A 19,125-nucleotide genomic window follows, 5' to 3' on the forward strand; every position below is an offset into this window, starting at 1 on the left:
GTTGTTTTGTTCGATAAAGTTCATAATTTATGTCCAAATAACTCCATGTTGTTAGCGCGTTCAGTAAGCTACTCAAAATGTAGGACGCGCGAGGAAAATGTCACGACGAAAAGGCAAATTTTTTTTAATCTATTTACGTTCGTTCAAACATGTCAAACGTTGTATAGCATCAATCTTTAGGGCCATTTTAACGTGAAACTTCAGTAATATTCCAACCGGACGATTCCATTGTCTTGAAAAACGTTTTGGAACACAGCTACCTCCTCATGTGAATGCGCGCCAATGAACTGATGTCCTTCCCTGGGTCACCAACTTCCCAGCCTTCTTATTCGGTCTCTGTTCATCATAGACACCTCAAATAACTTTCTAAAGACTGTTGACATCTAGTGGAAGCCGTAGGAAGTGCAAAATGAACCCTAACTCACTGTGTGTTTGATTGGCAATGACTTGAAAAAACTACAGGCTCCAGATTTTAATTTCCTGGTTGTATTTTTCTCAGGTTTTTGCCTGCCATATGAGTTCTGTTATACTCACAGACACCATTCAAACAGTTTTAGAAACTTCAAAGTGTTTTCTATCCAAATCTACTAATAATATGCATATTCTAGTTTCTGGGCCAGAGTAGTAACCTGTTTACATTGGGTATGTTTTTCATCCGGCCGTGAAAATACTGCCCCCTAGCCCAGAAAGGTTAACTAACCTCCAGACGAGCTTCAATACCATACAACTCTCCTTCCGTTGCCTCCAACTGCTCTTAAACGCAAGTAAAACTAAATGCATGCTATTCAATCAATCACTGACCGCACCTGCTCGCCCGTCCAGCATCACTACTCTGGACGGCTCTGACTTAGAATACGTGGACAACTACAAATACCTAGGTGTCTGGTTTGACTGTAAACTCTCCTTCCAGACTCACATTAAGCATCTCCAATCCAAAATTAAATCTAGAATCGGCTTCCTATACCGTAACAAAGCATCCTTCACTCATGCTGCCAAACATACCCTCGTAAAACTGACCATCCTACCGATCCTCGACTTTGGTGATGTCACTTATAAAATAGCCTCAAACACTCTACTCAACAAATTGGATGCAGTCTATCACAGTGCCATCCGTTTTGTCACCAAAGCCCCATACACTACCCACCCCTTCCTACTTTGGTCGCCTTTCCTTCCAGTTCTCTGCTGCCAATGACTGGAACGAACTGCAAAAATCTCTGAAGCTGGAGACTCATATCTCCCTCACTAGCTTTAAGCACCACCTGTCAGAGCAGCTCACAGATCACTGCACCTGTACATAGCCCATCTGTAAACAGCCCATCTATCTACCTACCTCATCCCCATACTGTATTTATTTATTTATTTATCTTGCTCCTTTGCACCCCAGTATCTCTACTTGCACATTCATCTTCTGCACATCTACCATTCCAGTATTTAATTGCTATATTGTAATTACTTTGCCACCATGGCCTATTTATTGCCTTAACTCCCTTATCTTACCTCATTTGCACTCACTGTATATAGACTTTTTGTTTTCTTTTGTTCGACTGTATTTTTTGTTTATTCCATGTGTAACTCTGTGTTGTTGTATGTGTCGAATTGCTATGCTTTATCTGGGCAAGGTCGCAGTTGCAAATGAGAACTTGTTCTCAACTAGCCTACCTGATTAAATAAAGGTGAATTAAAAAAAAAAAAATACCCCCAAGCCATAAGACTGGCCACCAGGACTATTTATATTGATCCCCCTTTTTGTTTTTACACTGCTGCTACTCGCTGTTTATTATCTATGCACAGTCACTTTACCCTTACCTACATGTACAAATTACCTAGACTAACCTGTACCCCCGCACATTGACTCGGTACCGGTACCCCCTGTATATAGCCTTGTTATTGTTATTTTATTGTGTTACTTTTTTATTTTATTTTTTACTTTAGTAAATATTTTCTTAACTCTATTTATTGAACTGCATTGTTGGTTAAGGGCTCGTAAGTAAGCATTTCACAGTAAGGTCTACACCTGTTGTATTCGGTGCATGTGACAAATACAATTTGATTTGATTTGAATGTGTTTGGATCAATCTATTAAAATCATTCATTCAACAAATTCAAATAATTCCTATTCGGTTCCACACACTGACATTCACAGCTGAGCAGACACAGCACAACAAAACTAAGCTGCTGTGACACCTATGTGTCTTCTCTAGATTACTGCTTTGGACCCAAAGGATTTGCAAGGGTCAGTGGTACTCTAGACCAGTAGGAGGCAGTGATGTCCCACAGTGCAATTGACATACACAGTCATTTGCAGTGTACACAGTCACAGCCTCTAAAGGCCTATGCAAGAGACACAACTGCTGGCCACCCTCGCTATATTTGTATATAAAAATCGAAAAGTTGCTTGAAAAGCACCTGGCCTATGGGTCATCTATCCACTTCATCCCCATCTCTCCATACACAGTGCAGATATACATATAAACACCTGCCCCCAGGTCCCCCATACACTTACAGACATACAAACAGACCTGCCCAGTTAGCTTCTATAAGTCAAATTATTGTAGTTCTCACACATGCACACACACACACAACCGACACACACACCAACCGCCCACTCACCCCATACCTACTGACCTAGCTTGCAGGTTCTCCAGCTCCAGGCTCCTCTCCCGCTCCAGCTTGGAGAGGGCATCTTTGTGGCGGCGGGTCTCCTGGTGGAGGTGGTCCTCAGCATGGAGCTCCTGCTCCTTGAGCTGCTCCTCTAGGGCATTGGCCCGGTGCACAAGCTGCAGGTTCTCCTGGCGGAGCCGCGTGTGCTGCTCCCCGCTGGCCTCCGAGTCCTTCTCCAGCTCTGCTGCGCGACGCTCCAGCAGGAGCACCTGGGAGAGGGACAGGGTGAGGGTTAGAACAGAGCAGTGCTGTTTGTTTAATAGGATCTCTTTTAGTCTACAACGGGGGGGCTAATCTTACGAGTCTTTACAAGGTGTTATGTGGTACAACAGTGTGTGGAACTGACATGTTTTTTGTAGCATTTAAGTGATGTTATTGAGAACTACATGATCTTTTCTTTGATTTTCAGTGCTGTATAATATGGTGCTATTGTGCTTTTTGATGCTGAACTCTTTCTTTACATTAATATTCAGTGCTGTATAATACTGTTGATAAACTCTGTATGATGCTGTATAATGTTATGATGCCGTGTTGTGATGTTGAACTCTGACCTTCTCAGTGATGTCGGTGTCGGCCAGATCCAGTATGTCCCGGGACAGTTCGCCCATGCTGTCCAGCGTCATGGAGCTGTTCCGGAGGTGTCTGAAACACCGGAGAGGAAATATGATAAATGGTTTTCATAAAGAATGCCCTGTTCTGTCCCTGAAAGCTTTTGCTATTCCACACCAGACTTAGCTACAATTTCAAGATAAGTCAAGATAGCTTGTTATGTTTATCCCAAAAATACAACATATTTTCACATTCAATTAAAAAAAATATTCTACAGAATTAATTCAACGAATACATTTTGACCTACCGTGCTACTTTCTTGCTGGACAGCCTCTTGCTGGAGCTGAATGGAAACCAGACAGGAAACCAGTCAGGAAGAGAGAAAGTATAAGAGGAAAGAGACACTGTCCATCTCCTGGTGTCCCTCTTTCCTACTCCCCACCCCCTCACCCCTCGCGTCAAAAAGCAGAGGGATAAAGAGTTTGTTATACTGAGAGGATAGGGTCCTAAAGTATGGTACATGTTCATATGCACATCTGAGTACTCACACACACAACCAGGGTCGTGTTCATTAGGGCACGCAACAGAAGATGTTTTAAAATGTGTTGCAACAGGAAACGAACATGCGTGTTTCTTATTGGACAAGTCTGAGGCAGGCCTAGTCCCTCCCTGTTTCAGTACATTTTCTTATGTTATGTGCCTAATGAACACAACCCAGGCACAAAAATGTATATTTTTTATCAGCACTCACTGAACAGGCACAAGATGATTAAGTCTATTTGTGAGGTTGCAATGGAATACTTGAAATGGAACATGAGAGCAATCACATAAGCCATACACCAATCATAATTTTATCTCGGCAGGCTTTATATTTGAGAGAAACGGTGGTGTAGTTGACCCTGCTCAGTCAATCGACTGCTCTTCCCTTTGCCAGCCTTTAGCTGACTCGACGGTTAACCCGTCAACTTCTAGTGAATCTTTGTTTTCATTTCAATAATTTACTATCTGTGATGTGCTTTATGCCTGCTTAAGATTGATGTAAAAAAAAAAATCCGTTGGAACTGATATGCTAGATCCATTTTTACTGCAGCTCTCTGACCCCGGTTGCTGATTCATTAACCCAGATTTCTAACCTGACGATTATATCTGGTACTATTCCCAAGGTTTGGAAGGAGGCCCATGTACTCCACCTTCACAAAGGTGGTGACCCTTGTGACCTAAATAATTATTGGCCTATTTCTAAACGTTCTTGCCTAGCTAAAATATTAGAATCCTTGATTCATTCTCAGCTAAGATCTTTCTTATCTTTGAAATATATTCTAAATGTACATCAGTTGGGTTTTAAACCAGATCATATAGCACTATCTCTGCTGCATCCCTAGTTATAAATGTGGTTAACTGTATGGATAAAAGGCAACATTGTGCTGCCCTCTTCATTGACATGAAGAGGGCAGCACTATACACACACGCACACATGGATTTTGTGTTGTAGATATGTGGTAGTGGAGTATGGGCCAGAGTGCACACATTTAGTGTGTTGTGAATTCTGTAATGAATGTATTGTAATGTTTTTAAAATTGTATAACTGCCTTAATTTTGTCGGACCCCAGGAAGAGTAGCTGCTGCCTTGGCATCAGCTACTGGGGATCCATAATAAATACAAATGTCAAAGGCTTTCGATATTGTTGATCACTCACTGCTAATTCAGAGGCTTTCCTCAAATTGGCCTAGACAAGGCTGCATGTAACTGGTTAAAAAATTACTTGACAGATAGATCCCCATTAGCTGCTGCTTTTGCAACAGCTAATGGGGATCCTAATAAAATACCAAAAATGTATATCTACTGATGGTGTTAAATCAGGTTTTCTGGATATTACGAAAGGTGTACCGCAGAGGTCGCTTCATGGTCCTGTACTTTTTACTGTTTAGATTAACAATATCGAGTTGTCTGTAAAAAATTGTAACCTGCACTTGTATGCCGATTATACTGTTGTGTATGTTCTTGCCCCCATGGTTGACCAGGCTCTATCTGAACGACAGACTGCCTTCATTGTATTAGAAAAAAAACTTTATTGACCTGAAATGTGTACTGAATGCTGATAAAACTAAGTATATACTGTTCTCTAGAGCGCATAAAAATAAGTCTGATGATTTATTAAGCATATGTATTTTGGATGGTGTCCATATTGATCGTGGCCATGCTTACAAATAACTGGGCATCTGGATCGATGAAAAGCTGTCTTTTAAAAAGCATATTGCAGAGTTAGTTAAGAAGCTGAGAATAAAAATTGCATTTTTCTATAGAAATAGGTCCTACCTCTCGCTAAATAGTAGAAAGCAGATCATTCAGTTGACGTTCGTATTGGTCCGAGACTATGGCGACATTATCTATATGAACGCATCTACTATATGAACTGCATCTAACGACACTTCAGCCGTTGGATGCAGTTTATCATAGCGCACTGCGCTGTATTACAGGCGAACATTTTTGTTCTCATCACTGCATTCACTGCAACCAGAAAGTTGGTTGGCCCTCTTTGATATCACTTAGCTTGATACATTGCTATGTGTTCATTTATAAAGCCCTTTTACAAAAAGTCCCACTATACCTTTTTTGCCTTTACCTCCCTTATCTCACCTCATTTGCTCACATTGTACATAGACTTATTTTTCTACTGTATTATTGACTGTATATTTGTTTTACTCCATGTGTAACTCTGTGTTGTTGTATGTTGTCGAACTGCTTTGCTTTATCTTGGCCAGGTCGCAATTGTAAATGAGAACTTGTTCTCAACTTGCCTACCTGGTTAAATAAAGGTGAAATAAAATTAAATAAAAATAAATAAAAAAAACTAACATCATTACTAAACTTTAGATACACGAGTTACCACGTCTGGTCTCAGGGATGGCTAACTGTGGAAATTCCTTTGGTCTCTACTGAGTTAGGTAAATCAGCTTTAAGTTTTCTTGCACCTTATTTGTGGAATAATCTTTCTTACATTTGATGTTCTGGTGGCTCTAGGGCAATTCAGAAGGCTGATTGAGAACTTTATTACTGATGAAAGTGTGTTTTTAACGACTGTGTTTTTCTTTCAGCTTGCATTTTGTATTTATATTTTGATGTGTGTATTTTCTGTAATTTAGGGCTCATCTGTAAGAGGCCTTGGTCTCAGTATGACTCCCTGATAAAACAAAGGTTCAAACCATTGCAATTGACATCACTCACCTGTGAAGTTCATTCAGATTAAGTATTCTTTTTTTTAAATTCTTTTTTTACATTTGTCACTGCACAGATGGAATTCTTTCCATGAGCTTGACAGGATGTGAGATACAGTATGTATATATGAAACGTATAAGGCATGCATTGATATGAGCAATGGGAACTCCGGGCAAACCTTCTGTTGGCCACATAGCACCAACAGCTAGAGCAAAGCAAGACAGTCCACCAAACTCAGTTTAAAAACAACTATGTCCTTTAACCTTATGAATCCTATTATAACAATACAGTACAGATACGATGAGCAAGCCTGAGTTTGAGTGAGAGGTTCTCCCGAAAACAAGCTGAGTCAAGCCAAACACCAATGCTGTCAACACACCATAACTCACACTGAAGAGTGAAGATGAGTGGAGCAAGTGAGATGTGTGTGACGAACCTATTCAAAAACACACAAACACCGTCATAATCTGTGCATGTGTCTATTTGACATTAAACACAGCACGCGTGTGTGCATCTTACCAATTGAACATTGACAGCACACGCACAGACAACTAAAGTAATGTGTGTTTCCTTGTCAACACGGCAATATACACACACACACACACACGGGTAACCTTAGTGGTGATGGGAAGTGTTACCTATTCATCTCTAGGAAATTGAGGCGAGTGGAGAGGTCCTCCAGGCGAGAGATTTGTTTGTGACATTGGTTACAGAAAAAGTCCAGCGCCTCCTCCCTAAGGAAGCTCTGAAAGCTTGCAGGGAGAGTAGTTGGGGCGCTGGGGAGAGGAAGAGAGGGGGGGAAAGGAGAGGGAGTGAGTGACGGAAAAGTGGGGTGCACAGTGAAGAAGCTTTGGGGATCAAGAGCACAGGATTATCAGAGTTTGTGAAAAGTGAGACAAATTGGGCTGTGGGGTTTACTGAAAGGTTGGATTCCATCTTAAAGTGTTGTTGCATCCAAGGTTTTGTCCTGTCATTGGGCTCACTTTAATACACTGAGTGTACAAATATTAAGAACACCTGCTCTTTCAATTACATAGATTGACCAGGTAAATACAGGTGAAAGTTATGATCCCTTATTGATGTCACTTGTTAAATCCACTTCAAATCAGTGTAGATGAAGGGGAGAAGACCGGTTAAAAGAAGGATTTTTAAGCCTCGAGACAATTGAGACATGGATTGTGTATGTGTGCCATTCAGAGGGTGAGTGGGCAAGACAAAATATTTAAGTGCCTTTGAACCGGGTATGGTAGTAGGTGCCAGGCGCTACGGTTTGTGTCAAAAACTGCAACGCTGCAGGGTTTTTCACACTCAACAATTTCCTGTGTGTATCAAGAATGGTCCACCACCCAAAGAACATCCAGCCAACTTGACACAACTGTGGGAAGAATTGGTGTCAACATGGGAATGCGTTCAACACCTAATAGAGTCCATTCCCTTATGAATTGAGGCTGTTCTGAGTGAAAAAGGTGGGCGTGCAACTCAATATTAGGAAGGTATAGTGAAGTACACTAATGTGAAGGAACAGCTGCAGTAGGTTATGTATGTGTGTGTTGCAGTAGTAGTGACGCAACAGTGTGTGTTTGTAGACAGAGTGGCAGTGAAGCAGCAGTGTACTGTCTCTAGGTGTGTGTGTTTGTCTTGTAAGACGAGGAGAGTGGTTAACATCTTGTGTGTACAGAGGTGTCGTTTACACACATCTGTGTGAAAGGGGTCAGATCAATTTTACACTTCAGCTTTGACCAGTAGTACGTCTCTTGGCATCACCGCACACAGCACTGCACTAACCACAACGCTCCTGCAACACACTGTAAATCACAATGGACTGATTCAAACTGGCTTAGTTCCCATTAATTCTAGTTGGAAGGAAGGTATGGTTGTAACGTTGAATTACCAAGGGGGACAAAGGTTTAGTATTACTGGTAACTCAGAAGGAATCAATAAAGCCAAGCCATTTAGGCCAGCTTATTTCCATATTGTGACCGAGAGAGAAAATCTAGGTAGTTAGCTGGCTAAGAGCTTGGGAAAATATCACGCAAACGGGAATTACGCATTATCCGGCTTAGCATCTCTGATGAAAACAAAGCGTGAGAGAAGGAGGGAGTGGAGTGACCGCAGAAAAACGAGAGGAAGTGCTCAGGAGTGTTCAGGCAGAACAGTACCGTGTCAGAGGAAGGACAGAGGGGAGTGAGTGTTCAGGTGTGGTAAGGTGAAACAGACACTTATCCATATTGCCCGGCTCAACCCCCAGCTTTGTTAGGCAGCATATGGAAAGCCCGTAACTTTCAATTTTGGCTGAATTCCATTCCAGAAACATGGCTCTGTTTGCCCTCGATAAGTTGCCCTTGCAAACTCAAGGGTGGATGTGTGAAAGTACATGGTGTGAAGTAGCTCTGCCTGTCCTTCAAACCAATTTTTTTATAAATGAGTTTGCACCATATTGCTTTCACCTGCCTAGTCCTTTCAGATACCTCAGAGCGAGCAATGAAGGGCAGAGAGAAGGGAGCGAGTTTTTTGGAATGGAATTCAGCCAGTGTCCTCAGTTTCACTGAGTAAGCAGCAACAGGGAGAGAGAGTGTAAGTAAGTGAACTTTACCCATGTTCCCTTTTATCTCACCCTTTAGGAACAGGAGGCAGTAGGGGTGGAATGGGAAGGATGTCTCCAGAGAGTCCTTGTCATGTTTGACCTACAGTCTTTCCAAACATATAGCCAGTCAGTCTGGTTATAACAGCACCGGGGGAGGTTGTGACTGTTAAATCTACCCTGCTACTCTATCCAGCAGGACAGCAATTTCCCTTTTCTCAGACAGGAGCCAATGACGAAGACTACTAACAACTGTGTTTGACTTTAGAGGTGATATCCTAGGATTAAATAATATTATCGTTGCTAACAATATGGCAGATACTGTGGGTGACCTTCATCCGACATGTCCGTTTTCAACTGATTAGTGCTACTAAGCCTAGCCTACACATTCCTATACGTCACAGTCGTACTTTGAGTGCTTAGTTGGTGTGGGCTATTGACTGTGTCCGTTCTTTAAGGGTGGTCCGTACCTGGGAGAGAGTAGCAGGGAGTTGCAGTTGTTCTGGTCCAGGGTCTGGAGGTGGGACGAGTCACCCTCTCCGTCTGTCCCCTCCTCAGTGGTGTCCAGCAGCAGCTCCGAGGTGTTGCTCTCCCCAAAGTCCTCAAAGTGCTCCTCCTCCCTGCCGATCACTGTCACCAGGGAGAGGCTGTGCAGCTCTGAGCTCAAGGAGAACCTGAGGGAGAGACGGAAAAGGGGGGATAAAAATGAGTGTGTATAAAAGAGAGAAAGAGAAAAATAAGAGAAGAATAGCCCTTCAGGTACACACAGCTAACCTATTTAAAAAAAAGTATTTTCCTGCACTTAGCCATTTTTGGAGGTACTGGATTCTGTGTGAATGTTGTCAGGGGTGGAAATGCAGGTAAATGATGGTAAACCTTGTTTGATCATTTACAGGCTTCGTGGATTGTGGTTCTTTGCATCTACAATGCATTCAGAAAGTATTCAGACCCCTTGACTTTTTCCACATTCTGTTACGTTGCAGCCTTATTCAAAAATGTATTAAAATCATTTTTTCGTCAACCATCAACACACAATACCCCATAATCACAAAGCGAAAACAGGTTTTTAGAAATGTTTGCAAATCTATACAAAAACCCCCCCAGAAATACCTTATTTACATAAGTATTCAGACCCATTGCTATGAGACTCGAAATTGAGCTCAGGTGCATCTGGTTTCCATGGACCATCCTTGAGATGTTTCTACAACTTGACTGGAGTCCACCTGTGGGAAATTCAATTGATTGGACATGATCTGGAAAGGCACACATCTGTCTATATACAGTCACACAGTTGACAGTGCATATCAGCGCAAAAACTAAGCCATGAGGTCGAAAGAATTGTCCGTAGAGCTCCGAGACAGGATTTTGTTGAGGCACAGATCTGGATAAGGGTTACCAAAAAATTATACAGCATTGAAGGTCCCCAAGAACACAGTGGACTCCATCATTCTTAAATGGAAGAAGTTTGGAACCACCAAGACTTTTCCTAGAGCTGGCCACCCGGCCAAACTGAGCAATCGGGGGAGAAGGGCCTTGGTCTGGGAAGTGACCAAGAACCCAATGGTCACTCTGACAGAGCTTCAGAGTTCCTCTGTGGATATGGAGAACGTTCCAGAAGGACAACCATCTCTGTAGCACTCTACCAATCAGGCTTTTATGGCCAGACAGAAGCCACTCCTCAGTAAAAGGCACATGACAGCCCGCTTAGAGTTTGCCAAAAGGCACTTAAAGGACGCAGACCATGAGAAACAAGATTCTCTGGTTTGATGAAACCAAGATTGAACTCTTTGGCCTGAATGCCAAGAGTTACGTCTGGAGGAAACCTGGCACCATCCCTACAGTGAAGCATGGTGGTGGCAGCATCATGCTGTGGGGATGTTTTTCAACAGCAGGGACTGGGAGACTAGTGAGGATAGAGGCAAAGATGAACAGAACAAAGTACAGCGAGATCCTTGATGAAAACCTGCTCCAGAGCGCTCAGGACCTCAGGCAGGGATGAAGGTTCACCTTCCAACAGGACAACAACCCTAAGCACACAGCTAAGACAACGCAGGAGTGGCTTCGGGACAAGTCTCTGAATGTCCTTGAGTGGCCCAGCCAGAGCCCGCACTTGAACCTGATCGAACCTCTTTGGAAAGACCTGAAAATAGCTGTGCAGCAACGTTCCCCATCCAACCTGACAGAGCTTGAGAGAATCTGCAGAGGATAATGGGATAAACTCCCCAAATACAGCTGTGCCAAGCTTGTAGTGTCATACCCAATAAGACTCAAGGCTGTAATCACTGCCAAATGTGCTTCAACAAAGTACTGAGTAAAGGGTCTGAATACTTGTGTAAATGTAATATTTAAATGTTTTATTTTTAATAGATTTGCAAAAAAAATATCTAAAAACCTATTTTTGCTTTTCATTATGGGGTATTGTGTGCAGATTGATGAGGGAAAAAAAACGATTTTATCCATTTTAGAATAAGGCTGTAAGGTAACAACATGTGGAAAAAGACAAGGGGTCTGAATACCTTCCGAATGCACTGTACATATATGTGTGATTGTGAACAGCCTGTTCCACAAATCTCATGCACACTTATGAGGCTTTAGCTAAAGTAAGGTTGGAGTTAAGTTAGAGTCTCTCTTCACTTGACTCGCATCTATTACTGTTTATCACTGCTTCTATAAAAACTAGAGGTCGACCGATTAATCGGCATGGCCGATATCAAGTTTTCATAACAATCGGTAATCGGCATTTTTGGACGCCGATTATGGCCGATTACATTGCAATCCACGAGGAGACTGCGTGGCAGGCTGACCACCTGTTACGCAAGTGCAGCAAGGAGCCAAGGTAAGTTGATAGCTAGCATTAAAGTTATCTTATAAAAAACAATCAATCTTCACAAAATCACTAGTTAACCACACATGGTTGATGATATTACTAGTTTAACTAGCTTGTCCTGCGTTGCATATAATCAATGTGGTGCCTGTTAATTTATCATCTAATCACAGCCTACTACGCCAAACGGGTGAAGATTTAACAAAAACGCATTTGCGAAAAAAGCACAATCGTTGCACCAATGCACCTAACCATAAACATCAATGCCTTTCTTAAAATCAATACACAAGTATATTTTTGTAAACCTGCATATTTAGTTAAAATAAATTCATGTTAGCAGGCAATATTAACTCGGTAAATTGTGTCACTTCTCTTGCGTTCAGTGTAAGCAGAGTCAGGGTATATGCAGCAGTGTAGGCCGCCTGGCTCGTGGCGAACTGTGTGAAGACCATTTCTTCCTAACAAAGACCGTAATTAATTTGCCAGAATTTTACATAATTATGACATAACATTGAAGGATGTGCAATGTAACAGCAATATTTAGACTTAGGGTTGCCACCCGTTCGATAAAATACGGAACGGTTCCGTATTTCACTGAAAGAATAAACTTATTTTTTTCTCGAAATGATAGTTTCTGGATTTGATCATATTAATGACCTAAGGCTTGTATTTCTGTGTGTTTATTATATTATAATTAAGTCTATGATTTGATATTTGATAGAGCAGTCTGACTGAGCGGTGGTAGGCAGCAGCAGGCTCATAAGCATTCATTCAAACAGCACTTTCCTGTGTTTGCCAGCAGCTCTTCGCAATGCTTCAAGCACAGCACTGTTGATGACTTCAAGCCTATCAACTCCCGAGATTAGGCTGGCATTACTATAGTGCCTATAAGAACACCCAATAGTCAAAGGTATATGAAATACAAATGGTATAGAGAGAAATAGTCCTATAATTCCTATAATAACTACAACCTAAAACTTATTAACTGGGAATATTGAAGACTCATGTTAAAAGGAACCACCAGCTTACATATGTTCTCACGTTCTGAGCAAGGAACTTAAACGTTAGCTTTTTTACATGGCATATATTGCACTTTGAGCTTTCTTCTCCAACACTGTGTTTTTGCATTATTTAAATCAAATTGAACATGTTTCATTATTTATTTGAGATGAAATTGATTTTATTTCTGTATTATATTAAGTTAAAATAAAAGTGTTAATTCAGTATTGTTGTAATTGTCATTATTATTATTATAATATTATTATAATATATATATATATATAATATATATATATATTATAATAATATTATAATAATAATATATATATATATATATACATATATATACATACATATATATATATATATATATACATATATATATATATATATATACACACACACACACACATACACAAAGTGGGGGAAAGAAGTATTTGATCCCCTGCTGATTTTGTACGTTTGCCCACTTACAAAGAAATGATCAGTCTATAATTTTAATGGTAGGTTTATTTGAACAATGAGAGACAGAATAACAAAAAAATCCAGAAAAACGCATGTCAAAAATGTTATAAAATGATTTGCATTTTAATGAGGGAAATAAGTATTTGACCGCTCTGCAAAACATGACTTAGTAGTTGGTGGCAAAACCCTTGTTGGCAATCACAGAGGTCAGACGTTTCTTGTAGTTGGCCACCAGGTTTGCACACATCTCAGGAGGGATTTTGTCCCACTCCTCTTTGCAGATCTTCTCCAAGTCATTAACGTTTCGAGGCTGACGTTTGGCAACTCGAACCTCAGCTCCCTCCACATATTTTCTATGGGATTAAGGTCTGAAGACTGGCTAGGCCACTCCAGGACCTTAATGTGATTCTTCTTGAGCCAGTCCTTTGTTGCCTTGGCCGTGTGTTTTGGGCCATTGTCATGCTGGAATACCCATCCACTACCCATTTTCAATGCCCTGGCTGAGGGAAGGATGTTCTCACCCAAAATTTGACGGTACATGGCCCCGTCCATCGTCCCTTTGATGCGGTGAAGTTGTCCTGTCCCCTTAGCAGAAAAACACCCCCAAAGCATAATGTTTCCACCTCCATGTTTGATGGTGGAGATGGTGTTCTTGGGGTCATAGGCAGCATTCCTCCTCCTCCAAACACGCCGAGTTGAGTTGATGCCAAAGAGCTCTATTTTGGTCTCATCTGACCACAACACTTTCCCCAGTTGTCCTCTGAATCATTCAGATGTTCATTGGCAACTTCAGACGGGCATGTATATGTATTCTTGAGCAGGGGGACCTTGTGGGCGCTGCAGGATTTCAGTCCTTCACGGCGTAGTGTGTTACCAATTGTTTTCTTGGTGACTATGGTCCCAGCTGCCTTGAGATCATTGACAAGATCCTCACGTGTAGTTCTGGGCTGATTCCTCACTGTTCTCATGATCATTGCAACCCCACGAGGTGAGATCTTGCATGGAGCCCCAGGCCGAGGGATATTGACAGTTATTTTGTGTTTCTTCCATTTGCGAATAATCGCACCAACTGTTGTCACCTTCTCACCAGGCTGCTTGGCGATGGTCTTGTAGCCCATTCCAGCCTTGTGTAGGTCTACAATCTTGTCCCTGACATCCTTGGAGAGCTCTTTGGTCTTTTCCATGGTGGAGAGTTTGGAATCTGATTGATTGATTGCTTTTGTGGACAGGTGTCTTTTTTACAGGTAACAAGCTGCGGTTAGGAGCACTCCCTTTAAGAGTGTGCTCCTAATCTCAGCTCGTTACCTGTATAAAAGACACCTGGGAGCCAGAAATCTTTCTGATTGAGAGGGGGTCAAATACTTATTTCCCTCATTAAAATGCAAATCAATTTATAACATTTTTGACATGCGTTTTTCTGGATTTTTGTTGTTGTTATTCTGTCTCTCACTGTTCAAATAAACCTACCATTAAAATTATAGACTGATCCTTTCTTTATCAGTGGGCAAACGTACAAAATCAGCAGGGGATCAAATACGTTTTTTCCCCACTGTATAAATCAGACGATTAATCGGTATCGGCTTTTTGGTCTTCCAATAATCGGTATCGGCGTTGAAAAATCATAATCGGTCGACCTCTAATAAAAACAGATCTGGGTTCATCCACCTCGAGACCACAGTGGCATCCTTAGTTAACATGGCTATACTAAACAAAAATATAAATGCAACATGCAACAGTTTCAAAGATTTTACTGAGTTACAGTTCATATAAGGAAATTAGTCAATTTAAATAAATTCATTAGGCCCTAATCTACGGATTTTACATGACTGGGCAAGGATACAGCCATGGGTGGGCCTGGAAGGGCATAGGCCCACCACTGGGGAGCCAGGCCCTCCCACTGGGGAGCCAGGCCAAGGCCAATTAGAATGAGTTTTTCCCCACAAAAGGGCTTTATTACAGACAGAAATACTCCTCAGCTCCGGCTCAGACGATTCCGCACGTGAAGAAGCCAGATGTAGAGGTCCTGGACTGGCGTGGTTACACATGGTCTGTGGTTGTGAGGCCGGTTGGATGTACTGCCAAATTCTCTAAAACAATGTTGGAGGCGGCTTATGGTAGAGAAATGAACATTCAATTCTCTGGCAACAGCTCTGACGGCGCCGATAAAGATGGCAGCTTCGCTTCTAGTCCTTAGAAAACTGTGCAGTATTTTGTTTTTTTAATGTATTATTTCTTACATTGTTAGCCCAGAAAACCTTAAGTGTTATTACATACAGCCGGGAATAACAATTGGATATCAGAGAGACGTCAACTTACAACCAGCACTACGACTAGGAATACAACTTTCCCAAAGCGGATCCCTTGTCTGCACCTCCCAGGGCATTCGAACTGATTCCAGAGGCCAACCCAAAACAACGCCTACGGAGGAGAGGGTGCTGGAGCGGTCTTCTTGTCAGGCTTCGGATGCGCGCACACCCCCCACCGCTTCCGAGTATATTACTCGCTAATGTTCAGTCCCTAGTTAACAAAGTCAACGAAATTAGGGCAAGAGTTACTTTCCAAAGAGATATCCGGGATTGTAACATACTCTGTTTCACGGAAACAAGGCTAGCTTGGGACATGCTATCGGAGTCAGTACAGACAACAGGATTTTCTGTGCATCGCGCGACAGGAATAAACATCTCTCCGGTAAGAAGAAGGGCGGGGGTGTATGTTTCACGATTAACGACTCATGGTGTAATTGTAACAACATACAGGAACTCAAGTCCTTTTGTTCACCTGACATAGAATTCCTCACAATCAAATGCCAACTGTATTATCTCCCAAGTGAACTCTCTTCCGTTATTGTCACAGCTGTGTATATCCCCCCGCAAGCAGATACCAAGACGGCCATCAAGGAACTTCACTGGACTTTATGCAAACTGGAAACCCTATATCCTGAGGCTGCATTTATTGTAGCTGGGGACTTTAACAAAACTAATTTGAGAACATGGCTACCTAAGTTCTATCAGCATATTGATTGCAGTACATGAACGAGTAACACGCTCGACCATTGCTACTCCAACTTCCGCGATGCATACAAGGCTTCGGATGCGCGCACACCCCCCATCGCTCCGAGTATATTACTCGCTAATGTCCCGCCCACCTTTTGGCAAATCTGACCACCTTGTTGCTCCCCTCCTATTGGCAGAAACTAAAACAGGAAGCGCCCATGCTTAGGTCTATCCAACGCTGGTCTGACCAATCGGATTCCACGCTTCAAGACTAACTTTTACAGGTGAACAATTGAGAGCATCCTGTCGGGCTGCATCACCACCTGGTACGGCAACAGCACCGCCCACAACCGCAGGGCTCTCCAGAGGCTGGTGCAGTCTGCACAACACATCACCAGGGGCAAACTACCTGCCCTCCAGGACACCTACAACACCCGATGTCACAGGAAGGAAAAAAATATCATCAAGGACAACAACCACCCGAGCCACTGCCTGTTCACCCCGCTTCCATCCAGAAGGCGAGGTCAGTATCGGTGCATCAAAGCTGGGACCGAGAGACTGAAAAACAGCTTCTCTCTCAAGGCCATCAGACTGTTAAATAGCCATCACTAGCACAAGCAAGTAGCAACTCAACCCAACATTCGGACACACTTACCCACTACTCAGCCCAACACTGAGGTCCCTAGTAAGGTCCTGCACATAGAGAGCGGGTGAGGAGAGAGACCGCATCTTTAAACGCTGTCCGCTGCCCCCGCGTCTCAACCTCGGAGCAACTGGAGACAGACAACCTCCAGCCAACCAGAGCGGAATCCTGAACACTCATTGGCTACACCAACCCGAATAGTACTGCCCAGTTCTCCAGTTAACCTCTTGGGGCTAGGTGGGACGCTAGCGTGCCACCCGTGGTGCACTCCATCAACAGCAGGTGCATTTCAAGAGCGGCAAATTTGAATCCAAATAAATGTCAAAATTCAAATTTTTCAAAAATACAACTATGTTACACCATTTGAAAGATAAACATCTCCTTAATCTAACCACGTTTTACGATTTCAAAAAGGTTTTACGGCGAAAGCATAAATTTAGAGTATGTTAGGACAGTACATTTACAAGAGTTGTGTGTAATGTTTTGTCAAGTCAAAGACAGGGTCACCAAAACCATAAAACCAGCTAAAATGATACACTAACCTTTTACAATCTCCATCAGATGACACTCCTAGGACATTATGTTAGACAATGCATGCATTTTTAGTTCTATCAAGTTCATATTTATATACAAAAACAGCGTTTTACTATGGCATTGATGTTGAGGAAATCGTTTCCCTCCAATAACCGGCAGTCAAGTCAGCGTCACAAATTAAATAATTAAAATTAGAAAACATTGGTAAAATATTATATTGTCATTTAAAGAATTATAGATTTACATCTTTTGAACGCAATCAACTTGCCAGATTTAAAAATAACCTTACTGGGAAATCACACTTTGCAATAATCTGAGCACTGTGCCCAGAAAAATACGCGTTGCGATACAGACTAGACGTCATGTTGGGGAGATCTAAAATCGAAAATACTATGTAAATAATCCATTACCTTTGATTCTCTTCATCAGATGTCACTTCCAGGTATCACAGGTCCATAACGAATGTAGTTTTGTTCAAAAAAGCTCATCATTTATGTCCAAAAATCTCCGTCTCGTTAGCACATGATGTAAGCCAGCCGGACTTCTCGTCATGAACGAGGGGAAAAAATATATTTCCGTTCGTTCAAACATGTCAAACGTTGTATAGCATAAATCATTAGGGCCTTTTTTAACCAGAACATGAATAATATTCAAGGTGGACGAATGCATAGCCTTTTATAACGTATTGGAACGAGGGTACCCAACATGAAGTAGCGCGCCAGGTGTCTAATGGGACATCACCGTTCCATGGCTCTTGTTCGGTCAGATCTCCCTCCAGAAGACTCAAAACACTTTGTAAAGGCTGGTGACATCTAGTGGAAGCAATAGGAAGTGCCAAAATATTCCTAAACCCCTGTGTTTTTCAATGGGATAGGTTTAAACTCAATACAACACATCAGGTATCCACTTCCTGTCAGAAAATGTCTCAGGGTTTTGCCTGCCAAATGAGTTCTGTTATACTCACAGACACCATTCAAACAGTTTTGGAAACTTTAGAGTGTTTTCTATCCATATATAATAAGTATATGCATATTCTAGTTACTGGGTAGGATTAGTAACCAGATTAAATCGGGTACATTTTTTTTATCCAGACGTGCAAATGCTGCCCCCTAGACCCAACAGGTTAAGTGACGATCCCAAAGACCTTGTCCACTCGAGATCAGTCTACTGTTCCCAGAAAATTGTAATGTAAATTGCACTCTTCTTTCCTTGCAGTGAATGTTTAAAACCTTTCTGGGATAGGGGGCAGTATTTTCACGTCCGGATAAAAAGCGTGCCCAAAGTAAACTGCCTGCAACTCAGGCCCAGAACCTAGGATATGCATATAATTAGTAGATTTGGATAGAAAACACTCTGAAGATTCTAAAACTGTTAGAATAATGTCTAAGAGTATAACAGAACTGAGTTGGCAGGCGAAACCCCGAGCACAATGTTGTTGTTGATGTCACTGTGTTGTCCAATGGTTTTCTATGGGAGACCTGATTTATTAGGGCCCAGATTGCAGTTCCTATGGCTTCCACTAGATGTCAACAGTCTTTAGAAAATGTTCAATGTTTTTCTTTTGAGAAATTAAGTGGGCTGTTCTTTGTAGGTGTCACTCTGAAGGGCTTTAGTCTTTTGTTGCACATGAACTGGAGCACGCTTCACGTTGTTTTTATC

At 41.9% G+C, this 19,125-nt stretch overlaps 1 protein-coding gene across 2 annotated transcripts in view; it reads right to left on the reverse strand.

Annotated features, from left to right (window-relative positions):
- LOC106578252 (rab11 family-interacting protein 3) overlaps positions 1-19,125 on the reverse strand; it is a 137,692-nt gene that overhangs the window by 25,573 nt on the left and 92,994 nt on the right. For both annotated transcript variants that reach the window (XM_014156909.3, XM_082965552.1), the window contains 4 exons: positions 9,479-9,682; positions 3,518-3,553; positions 3,213-3,303; positions 2,626-2,870 (listed from right to left, as the gene is read on the reverse strand). In XM_014156909.3, the coding sequence (XP_014012384.1) occupies positions 2,626-2,870; positions 3,213-3,303; positions 3,518-3,553; positions 9,479-9,682 (576 nt within the window). The remainder of the gene's footprint in view (positions 1-2,625; positions 2,871-3,212; positions 3,304-3,517; positions 3,554-9,478; positions 9,683-19,125) is intronic.

Source organism: Salmo salar, chromosome 19 (assembly GCF_965601325.2).
Source record: "Salmo salar chromosome 19, fSalSal1, whole genome shotgun sequence".
In the NCBI taxonomy this organism is placed as follows: Eukaryota; Metazoa; Chordata; class Actinopteri; order Salmoniformes; family Salmonidae; genus Salmo; species Salmo salar.